General features: G+C 43.4%; 1 protein-coding gene across 2 annotated transcripts in view; it reads left to right on the forward strand.

The window, feature by feature from the left end:
* Positions 1-21,880, forward strand: part of WWP1 (WW domain containing E3 ubiquitin protein ligase 1) — a 163,579-nt gene that overhangs the window by 69,359 nt on the left and 72,340 nt on the right. For both annotated transcript variants that reach the window (XM_088471404.1, XM_088471405.1), the window contains exon 2: positions 2,892-2,977. In XM_088471404.1, coding sequence (XP_088327530.1) covers positions 2,911-2,977 — 67 coding nt within the window. In that variant the 5' untranslated portion in view covers positions 2,892-2,910. The remainder of the gene's footprint in view (positions 1-2,891; positions 2,978-21,880) is intronic.

Genomic DNA, 21,880 nt, shown 5'->3' on the forward strand with positions numbered 1-21,880 from the left:
CTCTCTCCTCCTTAAATTACCCCATCCTACAGGATTCCTCCTGATATACAGTCCCCAGCGTCTGTCCTCCCTCAGATAATAGCAAGTTCCTCTTCTCCTTTGGCATAGTCCCTATGCTCCTTTAGAAGCAGCTTCCGGTCCTTGTCTGCCCTGTGACTGACACTGTGGCTGGGTGGGAGGCCCGGGGCTGGGTTGGGGGATAGTCTAGGCTTAGGGGCAGGATAGCTGGGTAGGCTGCTGCTTCCACTCAGGTGGTGTTGTCTCAGCTCTGCCTATCTCGTAGGCAGGGCAGATGCAGCTTTCCTTAATCCCCATGCTGGGGGTGCAGGGGTGTAACTGCAGCTCAAAAACTCTGAATAGTTGCCTGGTCAGATATAGAGGGTCTTACTTGGCCAGTGAGCTGTAGTTTGGACGCCCCTGCTTTAAAACTATTGATGAGACCCAATCCTCCACCATCTTAGGACTGGTTAAAAAAATAAATAAATACTTTTGCAGAGTGGAAATAGTTGTGCAACTTTATGCTCAACAAGGAACACTCAAAACCGTTTTTATCTCCCTCTCTATTCAATAAAATGGAATTCTCAATTCTGCACTGCTCTGCGTAGGTGAATTGCTGCCCCTATTGTGTACTTTGCAAGAAATGCACTCCCTCTAACTTCATTGGCTGGTACAGAGATCTCCTCCAATGGTGCCATCTTGCTCTGTAAAGTTCTTTGGTAGTATTTTAAGGCACACTTGTGCTAATTTCCAAAGATGTCTTTGTGCTGTGCTGTGGTCGTTTGCACTGGTCTAATCTCTCCTGTTTACTGATAATGGGAAAAAACATTAACGTAGAATGATTCTTTTTGCTGATTCTGCTGGTTCTATTACAGCATTTAAAATATACCAGATCATTTATGCTGTATCACTTTTTAATGGGTTTGATAAGTCTGTTTTTTTTGCCTGCAAGCAATAAATATGATTTAAGTAGTGGTGCCAAGATGTCTTACTGTGAAATGTTATAAATAGATTTTATAAACTGTTAACAAACTGTATGTTTGTTAACGTGGAACGCTCTTTTACTTGGGAGAAGACATTTTCTTTTTATCCAATTTTTAAACAATACTGCAAGACTGATTCAAGCTGCATGTTGCACATCAATACCTATAACTATTTAGAGACTCTTGCACATGAAAATCCCGTAAGATCAGCAGTTTCTGACATAACAGCCCTTCTGTGTTTGGTCTACACAATAACTTAACCTCTTGACCATAACGGCATGCTTTTATGCACTGAATTGCTGCAACATGATTGGCTGATAGGTATACCAGCTTGTTAATGGATACTCACTCAGTGGCCACCTTAGTTATTCTATCATCTATGTGATCTGTCTATTCTTTCACATGTACAGTTATAAGGCACCACATGTTTTGCAGCGCCGTACAGAATAACACTGGTATGACCACAGAGAAACTGTTTCAGCAGGCTAAAAAGTGCATTGGTGCAATTATTGACCAAGGCACAAAGACCAGATCTGTATAATGGCATACATAAAAATGCCAGCTAACCAGAACAAAAATAAATGGATGCAATATCGACCCAATCGCATGACAGAAGAATTCAGCATAAGAAAGACATGAACATTACAATTATGAGACATGCAGTTCTGACCAATTCGCATGGCAAACAAGAATTCAGCATAAGATGTGACAGGATATACGAATGGGTTGGGTATGGGATGCTGGAGGTCAGAATCCCGACGCCGGCATACTGAGAGGGTTAAGGTACCTGCACTTGTCGTTCAGTATCTTAACCCTTCCCCCTACCCCTAAACCTAACCCTCCCCTATGCAGCCTAAACCTAACCGTAACCCTCCTCCCCCAGTGCCTAACCGTAACCCTCCTCCCCCAGTGCCTAACCGTAACCCTCCTCCCCCAGTGCCTAACCGTAACCCTCCTCCCCTAGAGCCTACCCGTAACCCCACTACTTACCATCGGAATTTCGGCACCGGTATTGTGAGCGCTGGCATTCCGACTGCCGGGATTTAAACTACATCCTATCCAAAGATGGAGAATGTATAGACACGTGACAATGGTGATAGATGGCCCTGTTTTCAGGGATTACAATCTGATAGGAGCGCTAGGAGACATTAAAGTGGTCTGTGATTGTTAGCGGTCCATGGGGTGAATATTACGGTACCCCCTAGACTCGCAGCAACATAGATCATTAGAATAAAGTTCACAAAATCATACTCTATGTTGTTACCCTTAGACAAGATGGCAAACAATATCATGTTCACTATTCAGTTTTTGTCTTCTAAAGCTAGGCAGGTAGATAGTGGACATCTGCATTACTGGATTTATGAACATGACCTTAAATCAATGATGGCAACATGAATCACTTTAAGGACCTCTACTAAGATCTAACCCTTGATCTTTGTAATAAGTCAAAACAATAGATTTAATTAAAGATCGAGACAGCTATCTGTAATATATCAGCAGGCATTTTAATGTACGATAATATAGGAACTTTTACAGCTATGCTATGAATGGTAGGATATGCCAATTTCCATTGGGCTATTTTTGGTTTTGTTCTAATAACACTGTCTGAGCTCATAGCATACCTGGACTGGATCCCATCCCTTTACCAGTTGATGTATTTAGCTAAAACTTTGTGTTTATTTAGTCACTATAAGGCCCTTGAACAGAATTGTCCTTTCTCTAGATGCCACTTTACATTGTAAGCAGCTGTGGTATACTTAAAAGCTGTAGATACGTTTATATACCTGGGTATTTTGAAGTTGCCTCTGTACCTTGAGATGTATACTTGTCACTCATGACTGAATATGAGCCTGTGCAGGACTGGTAATATTGTAACTGTACTCACATGATGCCTCTGTTACTGTTTTCCAGGCCTGACCTGTAGCCTGACATGGCCACAGCCTCACCACAGCAGGCTAATAGAAACAGTCATGAAGGTTTACAGCTGCACGTGACAGGTAAGATGCTTAATTTGCTGTGAGACAGGAAGCCTTATTGTTCTGTGCCTGTTTACATACAGTGACAATCACACTGGGGTGCGTGACCCTAAGCAGACTATAAGTAATAATCTGTAAAGTTTTCTTTATTTTTTTATTTTTTTTTGTCTCAAATATTTAAAAAAATAAAATAAAATAAAAAAACTAATCTACTCCGTAAAGAGATCCTATTATTGTAGAATGTACAGTGTTAAATGACATAGCATAAGTAAAATAACATCGCATATGCAAAGTACACAACTGTAAAACCACAGACCAAAGTTACATATTAAGAGCACAAACACAGACTGTAAAATTACAGGCAGGGTAGACTGGCATCATCGGGCAGGAGTAGCGCCGTTCATGGCATGTGGAGGTGAGTCGCAGGGAGGGGAGGGCACTTCAGCACTCAATAAGCCTGTACCCAGCGTATGAGCGAACGGAATACATACGATTTACCGCCAGCCGCATGGCCGGCAGAGGAGGAAATCCCGATCGGCAAAGGTAAGTATTTACTAACCTAATTCTACTCCCTAACCCTCCCTTAGGGGTGCCTAACCCTAACCTCCCCCCCAAGTGCCTAACTGTAACCCCCCCCTTCCCCGCTGCTTAACCCTAACCTTCCCCCAGGGGTGCCTACCCCTAACCTTCCCCTGGGGGTGCCTAACCCTAACCACCCCTTCCCCTAGCCTAAACCTAACCTCTGGGGGGTGCCTAACCTTAAGTCCCCCACGGGAACCCTAAACCTAACCCATTCCCCCGCGCGGCTGTCCGCGCCCAGCTTATCTTCGATCAGTAAGCCGGGTGTCAAGCTCCTGGTGTAGGTGAAATGACTGGCCTGTCATTTAACCCCTTGCCGGGTTTAGACAGTCGGGAAGTTGACGGTCGGGATTCTGTCCATCGGCTTCCCGAGCAAACACACTGTATCAGAGTTGCTGAGGGGAACAGGAAGATGCAAGATGGTGCATTGTTTGCAAGGATTATTTAAGGAGGAGAACTGAGAGGTAAACTGGTCCAGCCCTCAAGATCATAAATAATAAGGGGAAGGGTTCAACAGTTGGAGTCATTCCTATTTACTATGTTCTGGTGTCTTATGTTCACTGTCTGAAGCATCCAGAGTACAGAATACTTGCTTAGTCTCTCTGAGATTACACATCGTACTATAGCCCATTACTAGTTGCTGGGTATTTTATGGGATTGAGTAGTGCAGCCGCCAAAGCAGACTTGGTTTGCGGATCATAAAGTGATTAGTTCCTGTACATCTGACTTTCCAAGTTCACTGTTCTAGCTTCATTATCCTAGCAGAATTTGTGTATTTGTTACAGATTGGTATGATTTTTTTTTTCTGCAACACTATCATTACATTTGTTTAATTTATCTTATTGTCTTGATGTAATTTTGCACAGTGTGTTAATATTTGTACTGGTTTATTGTTGAAGATGTTTATTCGTGATGGTCCTTTTACTCATTCTCCATGGCGTGTCACTTTCACTTAGCTGCAGACAATAGGTACATTGTAGTAACAGTGAGTAAGTGATAGTGTTGTATGGCCTAAGTCAGTGCTGTCCTGTGTGCTGCATACAAGCTCGTGAAATGTGGGCCAGCACTGATCCTTCATCCCCCCCTGTGATGGGAGCTGTCTCACTAACCACTTGTGACAATAGTTTCATTGATTGAAACCCTGGTGGTGGCTACAAAAGAAGCTCCATTGTGTCTTTGTGAGAGTACTGCATTTTTGCTGTATGTCATCTGTCATGTTACAGTAATTATTATTTATATAGGCAATGAGCTCTATATGGTGGTGATAGGGCTGTGTTTTTACATTTGGCTCTGGGCTGTATATGTTGGGCTTGGCGCTGAATATGGGGCATTAAGCTGTTGCTCTGCACACAGTGAAAATTGGTATCTAACTCATCGGACCTATTGGGCACAGAATTGTATTGGTCTGCTAAGTTGGCATGAGATTATCCGTCTGTGCACCAGATTGTAAATGTAAAACCTGAGGTTTGATTGGGCACATGGCTATATGATTTGGGCATGGGACTGTTGTTGGCATTATCAGAATAAGAATACATGTGATTAGTATGAGACTTTTGTTGGGGTTGTTGCTGTAATGATTATCTTAGAACTGGGATAACCATGATGCAGTGATGCATGTCACAGAGCGCTGTATTTGGGTACATTACTGCTCTTTTATGGTTTTAAGGTGTTTATTTTTTTTTTTTTACATCATGCTAATTAACATTAATTGTTAAAATTCAGATGTTTTTTGGGCGCCCATTAATTATCACGCCTGTCGCAACCAATTAGACCGGGTTTAACCGTTTAAAATGGTTAAACACATCTAAAGTCCTGGTTAGGTCTTCCAAACTGTCTTTTGGGTGCCCAAACCACGGACTTTTCGTACATCTCTGCTCGCCTCCTCAGGGGGCGAGCAGAAATGCCAGTGCCTGCGACTGTTCATGTCAGAACGGAGCAACAATTGAATTGCTCCGTCGGGCACCCATTAGGCAGAGCCACCAGCGCTAACAACTGAATTGTCCCCTTAATGTCTTCTCCTGTTGTCACTTCCTGTTCATAGCTAGGTTACATAGGAGAAGTCACCATAGTCCAGATTAGCCTAAGGAGAAGGATGGCACCTGCTGCTCTGCTCTGACTATAGAACAGAGAGGACAAACATTAATATCAGATACAATTTTACTTATTTTATAGATTCTAATGCTCCATGTCTGGATCCCTTTATTTAATGATGGGTTAAAGGGCTGCTTACATTATTATGTTTCATTCTTTTCTTTAGTAGCTTGAGATGGCGGACAACCCAATGCACACTCGTGTGAGTGGGCCAAACAAAAGGGTTGTTCATTAGTTATGAACAAGCGACACATTCCAGGAATTTCCAGGTTTTGCTGACCGATGATTTTTTTTTATATCCTTGTGCCACTAATGCAGTGGTTCTGTATCCAGGGGGTAACCTGCCTGCAGAGCTGGAGGGAGCTTGTTTACCAGCTCAGCTGGCCACGTGAGCCTTAGTCAAACATTTGGGAAGGTTCGTTTTTTTTTTTTTTATCATGATGATAATATGTTATATTGATTCTGAATGTCTTTAACCAAAGAAAACTGAACTATACATTCCTATTAACTGTAACTTCTAATAAAGTGATTTACAGATAATTATATCTTGTTAAACTTTGAATATGTATGGCGTTATAATTATACGTAACTTTCGGGATGGTGTCAGAGAAGGCAGGGTGTGTGCGTTCATCTGAGAAGAGCCTATCCTCTGGGGCTAATGCTCAGCTGTATAATATACTAGGCAGCAAAGCAGCTTTAAACCACATCCTGCTCCTCTTACAACTTACTGTTTATTGCTGGCCAGCATAAGGATGATCTTTTTCTCTGGTGCGTAATCAGTCATACATATAAATATGTACATAAGAAGTAACAAAACTATGTTTGACTTGGGGGGAAAAAATAAAACCTTCACTTGTCCCTGTAGTCCTTGGCTAAACAATCCATCACTTCATAAGATTTGATTTATACAAGGGCAAACAGTGAGACAGTGTCCAGAATATTTTCTCTGACAACCATCTGCAAAAAAGTTAAAAGAACAATATCATGGATGCTGCACAATTCGGCAACAGCTCAGGAAACCTGGTCTTTGCGACATCATTTCCTCAGAGAATCTGTGCTGCCTCGTATCCTGCAAATAAAAGCGTCGCTTACCCTTTGGTGGTGCTGTTTACCACAGCCATGGTGATAGATCCATAATTCTTTAGCAAAGTGTTTAATGAGAGCGTTTCTCAACCTCGCAGGTTATTTATGTATACAGTTTGTGCACGTGTGTACCAGGTTTAATTCGTATACCCCGATACTTGTAATCTTAGACTACCTCTCAAAATGCTTATACACCTTCAATCATTTTTTTTTACCATTTTTAACCTCTTTTGAGCTTAACTGTATTTTATAGGTATGATTTAAAATCCCTGTGTTCAATGAAAGGGATACAGTTGAGATCCCCGGGTTGGGATGCCGGCACCGTAATGCCTACACCTGTCAGAATCCCGGTGCCGGCATCCTGACTGTAAGTATTGGGGATAGGGTTAGGCACTAGGGCAGTGGTTCCCAAACTTTCTCAGTTTGAGGCACTCCATAATGTTTTTAAGGCACCCCCTAAGCCAAAATAATTACTAAGCAGTCCCGTTTTTTTAAGTAGTTGGGTCAAAATTACATAATAATTATTTAAAAAGAAAGAAAGAAAAGAAAAAGAGAAAAACTGTGCTATTCTTACCCATTGGCCCCTTCGTCTCTCCCGTTGGCCACTCCCCCTTTGCCCCCCACCCCTGTGTCCCCCCCTTAATTATCTTTAGTTGTGATTGCAGCATCGCTCCTTAGATCAGATCAGACACTTCTTGTCTGATCTCCCACAATGCACTGCGTTATAGGATCCCTTTCAGCAACAGGCTGCCACAGGATTCACTGTTGCTTTGCAGTGATAGCTCTCCCACTGGTCATCGCTACCCTGCCGCCAACCCCTCTCCCTACTGTACACAAAAATTCCCCCCCTCCCCTCCAAAAAAAAATACACTGACTGGCCTCTTTAGGCCACTGGCCGCCGGGGTGCGCCGGCGCGGTGGGGAGGGTGATGGGTTTAGGCTGCGGGGAGAGAGGGTTAGGGGTAGGGTTAGGATACTTATCGACAGGTGTCGGTATCCTAACCATGTCAGAATGCCAGCGTCTGGGTTCTAACCACCGGGATGCTAAGCGCTGGCTTCCCGTACCCAACCCCAATGAAACTATAACTGTGTATAAGTATAATCTTTTTTTTAATGCCCAATGTAAACATTAAACAATTCACGTATAAAAAAAAAATTATTCTTAAAGGACCTATTATTTGATAATTTTTTCTATATATTCAGTTGCCATTCAGTTGTGCTTTACAATTTGAAACAAACACAGTACTAAAACTAGGACACAAATGTAATAACCTATAATTTGCGGTCATAGGCCAGATTTTAGCCATTTAGCCAGAAGATCTAAAGCGGCATGTGTATTAATTGACAATAAGGTGAGCGGGCCTAAGCTTCCAATTTGTAGGTTAAGTGCTACATACAGTGGGGCAAAAAAGTATTTGGACAGCCACCGATTGTGCAAGTTGTTGCACTTTAAAAGATGAGAGAGGTCTATAATTTCCATCATAGGTGCACGTCAACTGTGAGAGACAGAATCAGAACAAAAAATTCCGGAAATCACATTGTATGATTTGTAAACAATTTATTTGTATATTCTTTCTAAAAAAAAAAGTCTTTGGACAAACAAAAAGTTTAACTCAATACTTTGTAAAGTAACCTCGGTTAGCAATTACAGAGGTCAAACGTTTCCTATAGTTCTTGACCAGGTTTGCACACACTGCCGCAGGTATTTTGGCCCACTCTTCAATGCAGATCTTCTCTAGATGTGTCATGTTTTGGGGCTGTCGCCGGGTAACACGGACTTTCAACTCCCTCCACAGATTTTCTATTGGGTTGAGGTCTGGAGACTGGCTAGGCCAATCCAGGACCTTGAAATGCTCCTTAAGGAGCCACTCCTTAGTTGCCTGGGCGGTGTGTTTGGGGTCATTTTCATGCTGGAAGACCCAGCCATGTTGCATCTTCAATGCTCTTACTGAGGGATGGAGGTTTTTCCCCAAAATGTCACGATACATGGCCCCATTAATCCTCTCCATAATACGGATCAGTCGTCCTGTCCCCTTTGCAGAAAAGCATCCCCAAAGTATGATGTTTCCATCCCAATGCTTCACAGTGGGTATGGTGTTTTTGGGATGCCACTCATCATTCTTCTCCCTCCAAACACGGCGTGTGGAGTTTATACCAAAAAGTTCTATTTTGGTCTCATCTGACCACATGACATTCTCCCAATCCTCCTCTGGATCATCCAGATGGTCACGGGCAAACTTTAGACGGACCTGGACATGTGCTGGCTTAAGCAGGGGACCTTTCGGGCACTGCAGGATTTGAATCCATGACGACTTAGTGTGTTACTAATGGTAACCTTTGTGACTGTGGTCCCAGCTCTCTTGACGTCATTGACCAGGTCTCCCTGTGTAGTTCTGGGCTGATCCCTCACCGTTCTCAAGATCATTGATACCCCACGAGGTGAGATCTTGCATGGAGCCCCTGGTCGAGGGAGATTCAGTGATCTTGTATTTCTTCCATTTTTTAATAATTGCGCCAACAGTTGATCTCTTCTCACCAAGCTGCTTGCCTATTGTCGAGTAGCTCATCCCAGCCTTGTGCAGGTCTACAATTTTGTCCCTGGTGTCCTTAGACAGCTCTCTGGTCTTGGCCATGGTGGAGAGGTTGCAGTCTGACTGAGGGTGTGGACAGGTGTCTTTTATACAGTTAACCAGTTCAAACAGGTGCCATTAATACAGGTAACGAGTGGAGGATAGATGAGCTTCCTAAAGAAGTAGTAACAGGTCTGTGAAAGCCAAAATTCTTGCTGGTTGGTAGGTGTCCAAATATTTATTTTCCACAAGAATATACAAATACATTTTTGAAAATCATACAATGTGATTTCTGAAATTTTTTGTTCTGATTCTGTCTCTCACAGTTAAAGTGTACCTATGATGGAAATTACAGACCTCTCTCATCTTTTCAAGTGCAACAACTTGCACAATCAGTGGCTGTCCAAATACTTTTTTGCCCCACTGTATTGGTGCAGCCAGGTTGCACAGGTAAAAGTGCTATGTAGGCTACATGATCCAGTCAATGTCGATCTGGGGTCAGAGGATTTCTTTATAAAAAGAGAACATGGGATGCAATTACCATACCTGGTGGTTAGGATGCTGGCGCTCGGAATCCCGTCGCAGTAGGAATCCCAGCTCCAGAATCCCGACTGCCGGCATCCTGACAGTAAGTACTAGGGTTAGAGTTAGGCACTAGGGAGAGAATAATTTATGGGGGCTAAGAGGGTGTTTCAGGAATTTCACAAAGTTCCTTAAGAGATGAGTTTTAAGGGAACACTTGAAGGGTGCAGTCTAGAACAGGGGTCTTCAAACTTTGCCCTCCAGCTGCTGTGGAACTAAACATCCCAGCATGCACTGCCACCTTTTTGATATAACAGCATGCTAAAACTATGTGCAGTGCATGCTGGGATGTGTAGTTCCACAGCATCTGGAGGGCCAAGTTTGAAGACCCCTGGTCTAGAAGATAATCTAGTGTGAGATAGGGTGGGTGCAGCCTGAAAAGGGAAGCAATCGGGAAGCCGACTGCCTATATACCGGCAGCCGGCTTCCCGACTGTCTTATCCCGGCAAGGGTGAAATGCCGGGCGTCTAGATGTAGACTCCCGCATTTCCCCGACGCCGGGAGCCCGGCATCACGATCGTAGTGATGCCGGGCGCCGTGAGCGGACAGCCGCGGGGGGGGGAGGGTTAGGTTTAGGGCTCCCGGGGGGACTTAGGGTTAGGCACCCCCCCCGGGAGGGTTAGGGTTAGGCTTAGGCTAGGGGGAGGGAGGGTTAGGGTTAGGCACCCCTGGGGGGGACTTAGGGTTAGGCACCCCCCCCGGGGGACTTAGGTTTAGGCAGCGGGGAAGGGGGTGGTTAGGGTTAGGCACTTGGGGGGGGGGGGGAAGTTAGGGTTAGGCACCCCTAAGGAGGGTTAGGGTTAGGGGGGGTTAGGTTAGTGGATACTTACCTATCCACGATCGGGATTTCCAGCGCTGTCGGGCTTACGCTGCGTCGCACTCTGCTCCTGTCGGGCTGCCGGTGACGGGAATCGAACCGCCGGCCGCATATTATTATTATTATTATTAGCATTTATTTATATGGCGCCACAAGTGTTCCGCAGCGCCTTACAAAGTACAAAAACAAAATGTATACAAGTGACTTACAGAACAATACAATACAGGACATGGATAATATATATTGCTACATTAGTGACCATATCACCCAGATAAGCAACAGAGCATAAGCAACCAAGTGTTAGGTGCCCTAGTGGTGTGTAAGAAGTAAATGACACTATAGTAAGGAGAAGCACAAGAGGGTAGATGGCCCTGCTCGTGAGAGCTTACATTCTAAAAAGGTGGGGGAAGACAAACTGGGTTGACACAGATGGGGTAGATGGGGACGAATGAGCATGTAGCAAGGAGTTAGAATGATAGCTGGAAGGCTTTGATGAAGTAGTGGGTCTTGAGAGCCCGTTTGAAGGATTGCAAACAGGTGGATGCGGAGTGGGAGAGAGTTCCAGAGGTGGGGACCAGTGCGGGCAAAATCTTGGAGGTGGGAGGAAGTAATCAGCTGGCATGAAAGGCGGCGTGCATTAGTTGAGCGAAGAGGGCGGAGAGGAGCGTGAAGGGAGATGAGATCAGAGATGTATATGGGAGAAGATTGGGTGAGGGCTTTGTGAGCGAGCGTGAGAACCTTAAATTGGACTCTGAAAGGGAAGGGGAGCCAGTGTAGGGCTTGTAGGAGAGGGGAGGCAGATACAGAATGTTTGGAGAGGAAGATAAGCCGTGCAGCAGCATTGAGGACAGACTGGAGAGGAGAGAGATGGGATTTGGGGAGGCCAGATAGGAGGAGGTTACAATAGTCCAATCTGGAGATGACCAGTGAGTGTATGAGGGTTTTAGTAGCATCCTGGGTGAGATAGGGTCTGATCTTAGAAATATTTTTGAGATGGAAACGACAGGACTGTGAAAGGTTCTGGATATGTGGTTTGAAGGAGAGGGATGAGTCCAGGTTAACTCCGACAGCGCACCTTGGGACTAGATGAGATAGTTATTCCATCAATTGATAAAGAAATAGTGGGAAGTGAGGTGATGTGGGAGGGTGGGAAGATGATTAGCTCTGTCTTAGACATATTAAGTTTAAGAAATCGCTGGGACATCCAGGAAGAGACAGCAGAGAGACAGTTGGAGATACGAGTCAGAAGAGAGGGGGAGAGATCAGGGGAGGAAAGGTAGATTTGAATATCATCAGCATAGAGATGATAATGGAGGTCAAAAGAGCTGATGAGTTCACCTAGAGAGGAAGTATAGAGGGAGTAAAGGAGAGGACCAAGAACAGAACCTTGGGGAACACCTACTGTAAGAGGCTGTGGAGGGGAAGAGGAGTCGTGAGAGGAAACTGAAAAAGATCGGTCAGAGAGGTAGGATGACAGCCAGGAGTGGGCAGTTTCACGTAGACCAAGGGAGTGAAGGATATTCAGCAGGAGAGGGTGGTCCACAGTGTCAAAAGCAGCAGAGAGATCAAGGAGAATGAGAAGAGAGTAGTGGCCTTGGGATTTGGCAGCAAGGAGGTCATTGCTGACTTTTGTGAAGGCAGTTTCAGTGGAGTGGAGAGAACGGAAGCCTGACTGAAAAGGGTCAAGGAGGGAGTGGGAGGAAAGAAAAGTGGTAAGGCGGTTGTAGACAATCCGCTCAAGGAGTTTGGAGGCAAAGGGGAGGAGAGAGATGGGACGGTAGTTAGAAAGAAGGTTAGGATCAAGGGTAGGTTTTTTAAGAATGGGGGAGACAAGGGCATGTTTGAATGCAGAAGGAACAGTGCCTGATGAGAGGGAGAGGTTAATGAGGTGGGCAAGATGGGAGCAGGCTGAGAGAGAGAGGAAGCGGAGGAGGCGGGAGGGGATGGGATCAAGGGGGGAGGTGGAAGGGGGGGAGGACCGGATGAGGGCCATGACTTCCTCTCCAGATACAGGGGAGAAGGATGTTAGAGTTGGTAAAGTTGATGGGGAGGGGTGACTAGGGAAAGGAGGAGGTGGAGAGCTGGGGGACTGATTGGATATGATGTCCTGACGTATGGAATCAATTTTAGATGTAAAGTAGGTAGCAAAGTCAAGGGCAGTGAGCGAGGAGGGGGTGGGCGAAGGAGGGATTTGAAAGTAGTGAAGAGACGCTGGGGATTAGAGGACTGAGAGGAGATGAGGTTCTTAAAGTATGACTGTTTAGAGAGGGAGAGCGCAGCACTATAGGATGAGAGCATAAATTTGAAATGGAGAAAATCTGCCTTAGAGCGTGATCTTCTCCACTGTCGCTCGGCAGTTCGAGAACACTTTTGCAGGTATCTGGTGCATTTGGAATGCCAGGGTTGAGGAGTAGATCTGCGAGTGTGAATAGTGATCGCTGGGGCAACAGAGTCCAGAGCAGAAGTAAGGGAGGCATTGTATAGGGAGGCGGCTTGTTCAGGGCAGGAGAGAGAGAGGATAGGGGAGAGAAGTGAGTCAAGCAGGGAAGAAAAGGAACCTGTGTCGATAGTGTCAATGTTACGCTTAGTAATGGAGGCTTTTGGAGGTAGAGGAGGGGAAGGAGAGAGGGACAGGTTAAAAGAGAGAAGGTGATGGTCAGAAAGAGGGAATGGGGAATTGAGGTGGTCAGAAATATCACAACGGTGTGTGAATACCAGATCAAGCACATGGCCACTCACATGGGAGGGTGAGGAGGTCCATTGGGAGAGACCAAGTGACGATGTGAGGGAGAGGAGTTTGGAGGCAGAGGATTCTGTGGGGATATCAATTGGAATATTGAAGTCACCTAGGATAATGGAGGGAAGGTCTGAGGAGAGAAAGTGAGGGAGCCAGGAAGCAAAGTTGTCAAGGAACTTGGAGGGAGGGCCAGGGGGACGGTAAATGACAGCTACTTGGAGGTGTACTGGGTGGAAGAGGCGTATAGCATGGACTTCAAATGAAGAGAATGTGAGGGATGGTTCAGAGGGAATGGGTTGGTATGAGTAACCAGGGGATAGAAGGACCCCAACACCACCACCATGGCGACCCCCAGGTCGTGGGGTGTGGGAAAAGGTGAGTCCCCCAGAGGAGAGAGCTGCAGGAGAAGCGGTGTCAGAGGGTGAAATCCAGGTTTCAGTAATAGCTAGGAGATTCAGGGAGTTGGAGATGAAAAGGTCATGGGTTGGGACCAGTTTATTACAGACTGACCTGGCATTCCAGAGGGCACAGGATAGAGGGACAGAGTTTCTTGGAGAGATTTGAATGAGATTATCAGGGTTGCTATAGCGTGGGGGTGAGATTAATTTGGGGGACCGAGCTGAATAGAGTGTAGTGATGGTGCGGACTCCAGTGCTAGAAGGGGAGACAGTAGAAGGTGGGCAGGAAGGGAAATTAATGATGTGTGGATGGATGTGGGGTAAAGTGACATGGAGAGGGGAGTGGGAGGAGGGATTAGCAGTGAGGTTGTAGGACCCCTGTGGAGTATAAGAGAATGAAAGTGGAGTAATGGGAGAAGATGGGGAGGAAGGCAAACAGAGGAGAGGAGATAAGGGGAAGAGGAAATGGAAGAGACAAGGGGGAAAGGATAAAGATGGAAGTAAGGGGCAGAACAAAAGATTATGTAGACACTGAGTGAAGGTGGGATTTGAAGAAAACATGGTAATAGTAAGGATGATGTAAATAGGGGAAGAAAAGTTAAAAGTAGGAATGAAGACAGAATGTAGGAGAGAGCAGATTTCCAGAAACGCAAGTAATAGTGCAGTGTGGGAAAAGATTCTGTACTGCAAAAGTTTATTATTGAGTATAAAAAAGTGGAGATTTGGTGGGAGCAGAAATTAAATAGTAAAATATACAGTGGTAGGAGCTAGATATAAGACTTAGAAAAAGAGCTAAGGTAAAAGTACATTATAATAGAGGAAAACTGACATAACACAGATAAGTATGCATTAGGATTATATGTAAAGCACAGAGCCAGCAGCAATAGTAGCAAGGGAGGCACCAGGTTTATGCAGCCACCAGACAGGGAGTTCAATAATGAAAGTCTTGGTTATGTGTCCACAGGAGCTAGTAGTATGGAGACTGTGAACTCACAATTGTTCATTCCACTTTGTCCAATTAATTAGGTTGTTGTTTGTAGTTTGGTGGGTTTCCTTCTGTTTCACTGCTGTTTAACGCTGATATAACGCCAATTAATCGATTTAAAAAGAAGTTGACACTTTTAAAATAGGACACTTCTAAAGATAGGGCACCCAGTCAAGGCTTAGTCCAGCCTTCTAATGAACCTTACATAGGAGACCTAGCATGTGAAACCACTAATTTCTAACTACCCCCAAAACACTCCCACTATTATTGCAAGCAATAAATTACCTTAAACAAACAAACAGAACATACCCATTCCCCTGAAAATAGTCCTGTAACCTGGAGTGGGGGCAGGTAATGAGCATGGACAAGAGATAAAGATCTTAGCAGACAGAAGGGGTTGAGTTGGGAGATACTTTGAGACAAGTGAAGAAATGTATGTTGGTATTGTTTGTTTATAGCTTTCTATATTAGAATTCTATTATACTGGATTCTGTAAATTACAGGCAATCAGTATTAGCAATAACTGAGTGGAGCAGCAGTAGATGAATGCTTGCTAGGAAATTCAGGTCAGAACAGATTGTACACATACCTAATTTAACAAAGAAACAAAGAATTTTATGGCAGATAAGAACCACTTGGCCCATCTAGTCTGCCCCTTTTCATTGATCCTTTTGGCAACTTCAACCCTATTTGCTCCTTACGTCTCTCTTAAGGATCTTCTTATACCTATCCCAAGCATGTTTAAATTGTTCCACCGTCTTAACTTCAACCACCCCTGATGGGAGGCTATTCCACTTATCCACTACCCTTTCTGTGAAGTAATTTTTCCTCAAATTTCCTCTGAGCCTACCTCCCTCCAGTGTCAGTGCATGTCCTTGTGTTCTTGTACATCTCTTCCTTTGAAGAATGCTTCCCTCCTGTCCCTTGTTAAAAACCTTCATGTATTTGAAAGTTTCTATTATGTCCCCCTTCTCCCTTCTCTGTTCCAAACTATACATATTAAGATATTTTAGTCTTTCTAGGTAAGTTCTGTGCTGTAGGCCATGCACCATTTTAGTTGCCCTTCTTTGTACCGTCTCTAATGTGTCTATATCCTTCTGGAGATATGGCCTCCAGAACTGAACACAGTATTCTAGATGAGGCCGTACCAAGGACCTATACAGTGGCATTGTCACTTATTTCTTCCTGCTACTGATTCCTCTCTCTATGCAACCAAGCATCAGACTTGCCTTCCTCATTGCTTTGGTGCATTGCTTGCCTGCCTTCAAGTCATTTGAAATGGTGACTCCTAAATCCCTTTCCTCCTCTGTATTTTCCATTATAGTGTCCTTGATACTATATTCAGCATTTATGTTATGGAGACCCAAGTGCATGATTTAGGATTTCTTGACATTAAACTGTAGTTGCCATATGTTCTTGCCCATTCCTCTAGTCTACCCAGATCCTGAGTCATTTGTTTTACCCCTCCTGGTGTGTCTACCCTGTTGCATACTTTTGTGTCTTCTGCAAAAAGGCATAGTTTCCCTTCAATACCATTTGCAATATCACCAACATAGATATTAAAAAGCACTGATCCAAGTACAGATGCCTGGGGTACTCCACTGGTAACATTTCCCTCCTGTGAATACACTCTATTTACTAAAACTCTCTGTTTCCTATCCTGCAACCAAGATCTTATCCATTCAACAGTCATTGAATCCAATCCCAAGCTTTCCAGTTTATCATTCTGCGATGCGGTACCGTGTCAAAAGCCTTGCTAAAGTCTAGATGAGTTACATCTAGGGCTCCCCCTTTATCTATTACTTTTGTCACCCAGTCAATAAGATTTGTTTGGCATGATCTCCCCTGAGTAAATCCATGCTGTTTGGGATCCTGTAAATTGTTGGATTTGAGATTTCTGTGTTGGTTTTAGTAACTGCATACAGAGCTAATAATTTTGTTCAGATGTCATTGACTTGTGTTTACTATCATCCTTTTCCAACCTCCCAGAGTTCTGCCGCCAGTCTTAAGGGATATCGTTAACGTTCATATTGTCCAGTGTGTATGCTCAAAATGATGGACGATGTGCGCTGTTGCGGGTCGTCCACGATGTCTGTTGTCATCCGAACATGCAGGTCAATCTGACAATATCGTCAGGAACTGCGTGTTCGGGGAAGTGTAGGGTGACGTCACTGAACGATATTGTTAACTATATGTCGTTCAGTGTGTATGCTCAATGTCCTTTTCCCCCGGAGATCACGGGAGATCAAGGCCAAACACTAACTATATCGCACATGGAGCATAACGTCTAGTGTGTATGAGCCTTTACTGTGAGGAATGATGATCCTCACACATTATCATTTGCGGCATGACCTCCTAGCAAAGGGGTGTGCAACAACATTAAGGGTAATGTAAGAGATTATTGAGGTGTGGCCCGGTCCAGCATTATAACATATGGCAGAAAAACAGGTTAGAGAAGTAGAAGCAATCCATTGGAATCCCCTCTATGTGCAGATCTGTCCTCATACAGTATTGCTGCAGACGTGCCAAAAAGCTCTTCTCGGCGCGCCAGGTCCCTCGCGGCTCTGCTAGCGCTGATGGTATTTTTTGCCGAAAAATTAATCAAATTAATCTGTGGAGTCTGCTGACATGGCGGCCCCCTCACGCCAGGCACGTCAATTTTAGATATGATTGATATATCATTTGGAATATATCACATTGGTTTATATACAGTATGTTTATATTATGTTTTATTGTAATTCGCTATTTAAACACTTATACGTCTCTTAAATTGTAAAACGATATGTCATCACTGTATTGGAAAACATATTTGTGTATGTATGTATATATATATATGTATGTGTGTGTATGTGTGTCTGTATGTATGTATATGTGTGTATATATATATATATATATATATATATATACACACACACACACACACACACACACACACACACACACACATATATATATATATATATATATATATATATATATATATATATGTGTGTGTATATATATATATATTTGGGACATTGACAGAATTTTCATATTTTGGCCTCTATTCACCACTACAATGGCTTTGAAATTAAACAAACAAGATGTGCTTTAACTGCAGACTTTCAGATTTAATTTGAGGGTAATTACATCCAATTCAGGTGAACGGTGTAGGAATTACAACGGTTTCTATATGTGCCTCCCACTTTTTAAGGGGCCAAAAGTAATGGGACATACTAAACAATCCTAAATCTAACTTTCACTTTTTAATACTTTGTTGCAAATCCTTTGCAGGAAATTACAGCCTGAAGTCTGGAATGCATAGACATCACCAGACGCTGGGTTTCATCCCTGGTGATGCTCTGCCAGGCCTCTACTGCAAATGTCTTCAGTTCCTGCTTGTTCTTGGGGCATTTTCCCTTCAGTTTTGTCTTCATCAAGTGAAATGCATGCTCAATCGGATTCAGGTCAGGGGATTGACTTGGCCATTGCATAACATTCCACTTTTTAGCTTTAAAAAACTCTTTGGTTACTTTTGCAGTATGCTTCGGGACATTTTCCATCTGCACTGTGAAGCGCTGTCCAATGAGTTCTGAAGTATTTGACATATGAGCATATAATATTGCTCGAAACACTTCAGAATTCATTTTGCTGCTTTGTCAGCAGTCACATCATCAATAAATACAAGGGAACCAGTTCCATTGGCAGCCATAGACTACCACCACCATGCTTCACTGATGAGGTGGTTTGTTTTGGATGAGCAGTTCCTTTCCTTCTCCATACTCTTCTCTTCCCATCACTCTGGTACAAGTTGATCTTTGTCTCATCTGTCCATAGGATGTTGTTTCAGAACTGTAATGGCTTTTTTAGATGTTGTTTGGCAAACTCTAATCTGGTCTTCCTGTTTTTGTGGCTCACCAATGGTTTACATCTTGTGGTGAACCCTCTATATTCACTCTTGTGAAGTCTTCTCTTAATTGTTGACTTTGACACATATACACCTACCAAGGAAAAAGTGATATTCCGCACAGAACTCAAAAATTATGATCTTGATAATTATTAACAAAAACCAACCATAAATTATCTAGATACAACTGTATCAATAATTATTGTTGGTGGTGCTCCCACAGCCCAGTAATACATAGGTAAGAAAAAAGAAGGAAAGAAAGGGCTAGTAGCTGGGGCACTGGTGCCCCAGCTACTAGCCCTTTCTTTCCTTCTTTTTTCTTAAATATACACCTACCTCCTGGAGAGTGTTCTTGATTTGGCCAACTGTTGTTAAGGGGTTTTTCTTCACCAGGGAAATAATTCTTCTGTCATCCACCACAGTTATTTTCCGTGGTCTTCCGGGTCCTTTGGTGTTGCTGAGCTCTCCGGTGCATTCTTTCTTTTTAAGAATGTTCCAAACAGTTGATTTGGCCACACCTAATGTTTTTGCTATCTCTCTGATGGGCTTGTTTTGATTTTTCTGCTTAATGATGGCTTGCTTCACTGATGGTGACAGCTCTTTGGATCTTATATTGAGAGTCGACAGCAACTGATTCCAAATGCAAATGTCACACCTAGAATCAACTCCAGACCTTTTACCTGCTGAATTGATAATGAAATAACGAGGGAATAGCCCACACCTGTCCATGAAATAGCTTTTGAGTTGATAGTCCCATTACTTTTGGCCCCTTAAAAAGTGGGAGGCACATATAGAAACCGTTGTAATTCCTACAACGTTCACCTGATTTTATGTAATTACCCTCAAATGAAATCTGAAAGTCTGCAGTTAAAGCATATCTTGTTTGTTTCATTTCAAAGCCATTGTGGTGGTGAATAGAGGCCAAAATATGAAAATGCTGTCAATGTCCCAATATTTATGCACCTGACCGTGTGTGTGTGTGTATATATATATATATATATATATATATATATATATATATATATACACACACACACACACACACGAAATATTATATTCCCCATGATTATTCTCATCAAATTACTGCACAATATACTTACAATTCTACACTTTTGCTTCTCCAGATGTAAAGTGATATCAGTTATGGGATTTACTTATTTGCTGACCGAATGATCAGTAATTCGAGAATGGATACTGCACTCTGTGCAATGAATGTTATATGGATATTTTAAGTCGCCGTGGAGTTTCGGCTTTGGTTACAAAGTCTAAGGCGACTTCTAATACCTATAATAATTTGAAGTAGGGGGGTGCTGTACTTCTGAAGTTATCAGAACTAATTGTTCATACATATGTTATATCCATAGGGTTATAGATACAGTATATCAGCATCACTTGTGTATAATATGGCCATTTAGCCATTAGAGTAAGGAAGTTGGGGTTAGGTGAGCGGGCAATGGACTGGATTGAGAATATTTTGGGGGCAGTGTTTTGTCACGTGTACATGGATTTGCTTGAATGTGACGCATACTGTCCAGTGCGTCTCACAAATTGCGATATGGTCATAATTTTTATCTCCATCATTTTTAATTAATCTTTACTTTTGTTTCTTTATCAGTCTCATAGTAAAAATTCACTTTTGGGTGAAAGAACCCAGGTTTAAACTGATCCCGTAAGTTTACTTACTGGGGTCCCTGCTCTTGCTGGCACTATTTAGGACAGGGATGGGGAACCTCAGGCCCGGGGTCCGTGTAAGGAATCGTTTGTTCTGGCCCTCGGAGCTTTTTTCTGCTAGCCTCATCTGGCTAGCAGGGGGCCTAGAATGGCACCCTGCAGCCAGAATCTATGCAGCAGTGCTACCTGGGGCGTCCTTAGAATGCTTCAGACAGTCACACCGCTGCCCTTGCTGTAATCCCCAGCAATTGTGGCCCCACCCTATGTGACATCACATGGAGTGGGCGTGGCCTGCAAACAATGTTATATATATCAAATTAGCCCTCGGCAGAAAAAAGGTTCCCCACCCCTGATTTAGGAGGTGGTCAGTATGCTGCCTGTATGAAGAAAGATCATGTGACAGGAGTGCAAATGTTGCTGCAGGAATTGGGGGTAATTCCAGGCAGCACGTTAACAACAAGCAACACCAGGCAAGCTCCAGACCTCAGGGGTGACACAGGATTGCGTGAATGCTGAAATATAGTGATCTGGTTTATCTAAGAATTTTCCATACAAATGAGTTTTCAGTTTAGCATGAAATTGGCATTTAAAGTGTATTTAATAATATTTTTCAGAAACGCTGTGTTCCTGAGCTGAATATAGTGGTAGGTCATGGTAATTAGCTGGTCAATGTATTTTGTCTTCATGGTTCACTTATAAAGAATGCCGTTATGGGGATTAATTTTGCCAATAATTCTTTATTTAATTAAAAGCAAAGTTGCTTTTAACAGAAAACGGACTAAATGAATTTGATTTGAGAATCATATTATAGTGTTGGTAAATCTGGCCCCACACTGTGATCATCATTAGCCAAAACCACAGGGTATGTAATCAGTGCAGCCACACGTACAGAGAATATAGTCACGTATACTCAGTGTTTCCTGCTTTTAATATATCCGCATACTATGTAACCGCAATCCAAATCATGTCATCATTTCAATATACAAATACCTTTTCTCATTACAATCTGTGTTGCCACTGATGAAACACAATGGTTTTGTACATTCCTGATTAATTTTTCTCCTCTTTTGACATTTTTTTTGCTTTTGTTAGTAACTGTCTCTATCCATCAATCTTTACCTTATGTTACATCAGGGGTGGGGAACCTTTTTTCTGCCGAAGGCCATTTTGATATATATAACATTATTCGCAGGCCCGTTGCAGGCCACGCCCCCTCTGTGTGGCATCACACAGGGACGGGCTTACAATCGCCGGTGATTACAGCAATGCCTGGAGCATCCTGAGGACGCTCTGGGGAGCTGTAAGGGCAGCGGTGTGACCATCTGAAGTGTCCTAAGGACGATCCAAGCAGCACTGCTGCATAGATTCTGGCTGCAAGATGCTATTCTAGGCACCCTGCTAGCCAGATGAGGCTAGCAGAAAAAAAATCTCAGAGCGTTAGACCAAATGATTCATCAGGCCTTATATGGCCCCCGGGGCTGAGGTTCTCCATCCCTGATCTACAGGATGGGAGGTGGAAAATGATG

This window comes from Taudactylus pleione, unplaced genomic scaffold, assembly GCF_031769625.1.
Source record: "Taudactylus pleione unplaced genomic scaffold, aTauple2 ptg000114l, whole genome shotgun sequence".
Lineage (NCBI taxonomy): Eukaryota > Metazoa > Chordata > Amphibia > Anura > Myobatrachidae > Taudactylus > Taudactylus pleione.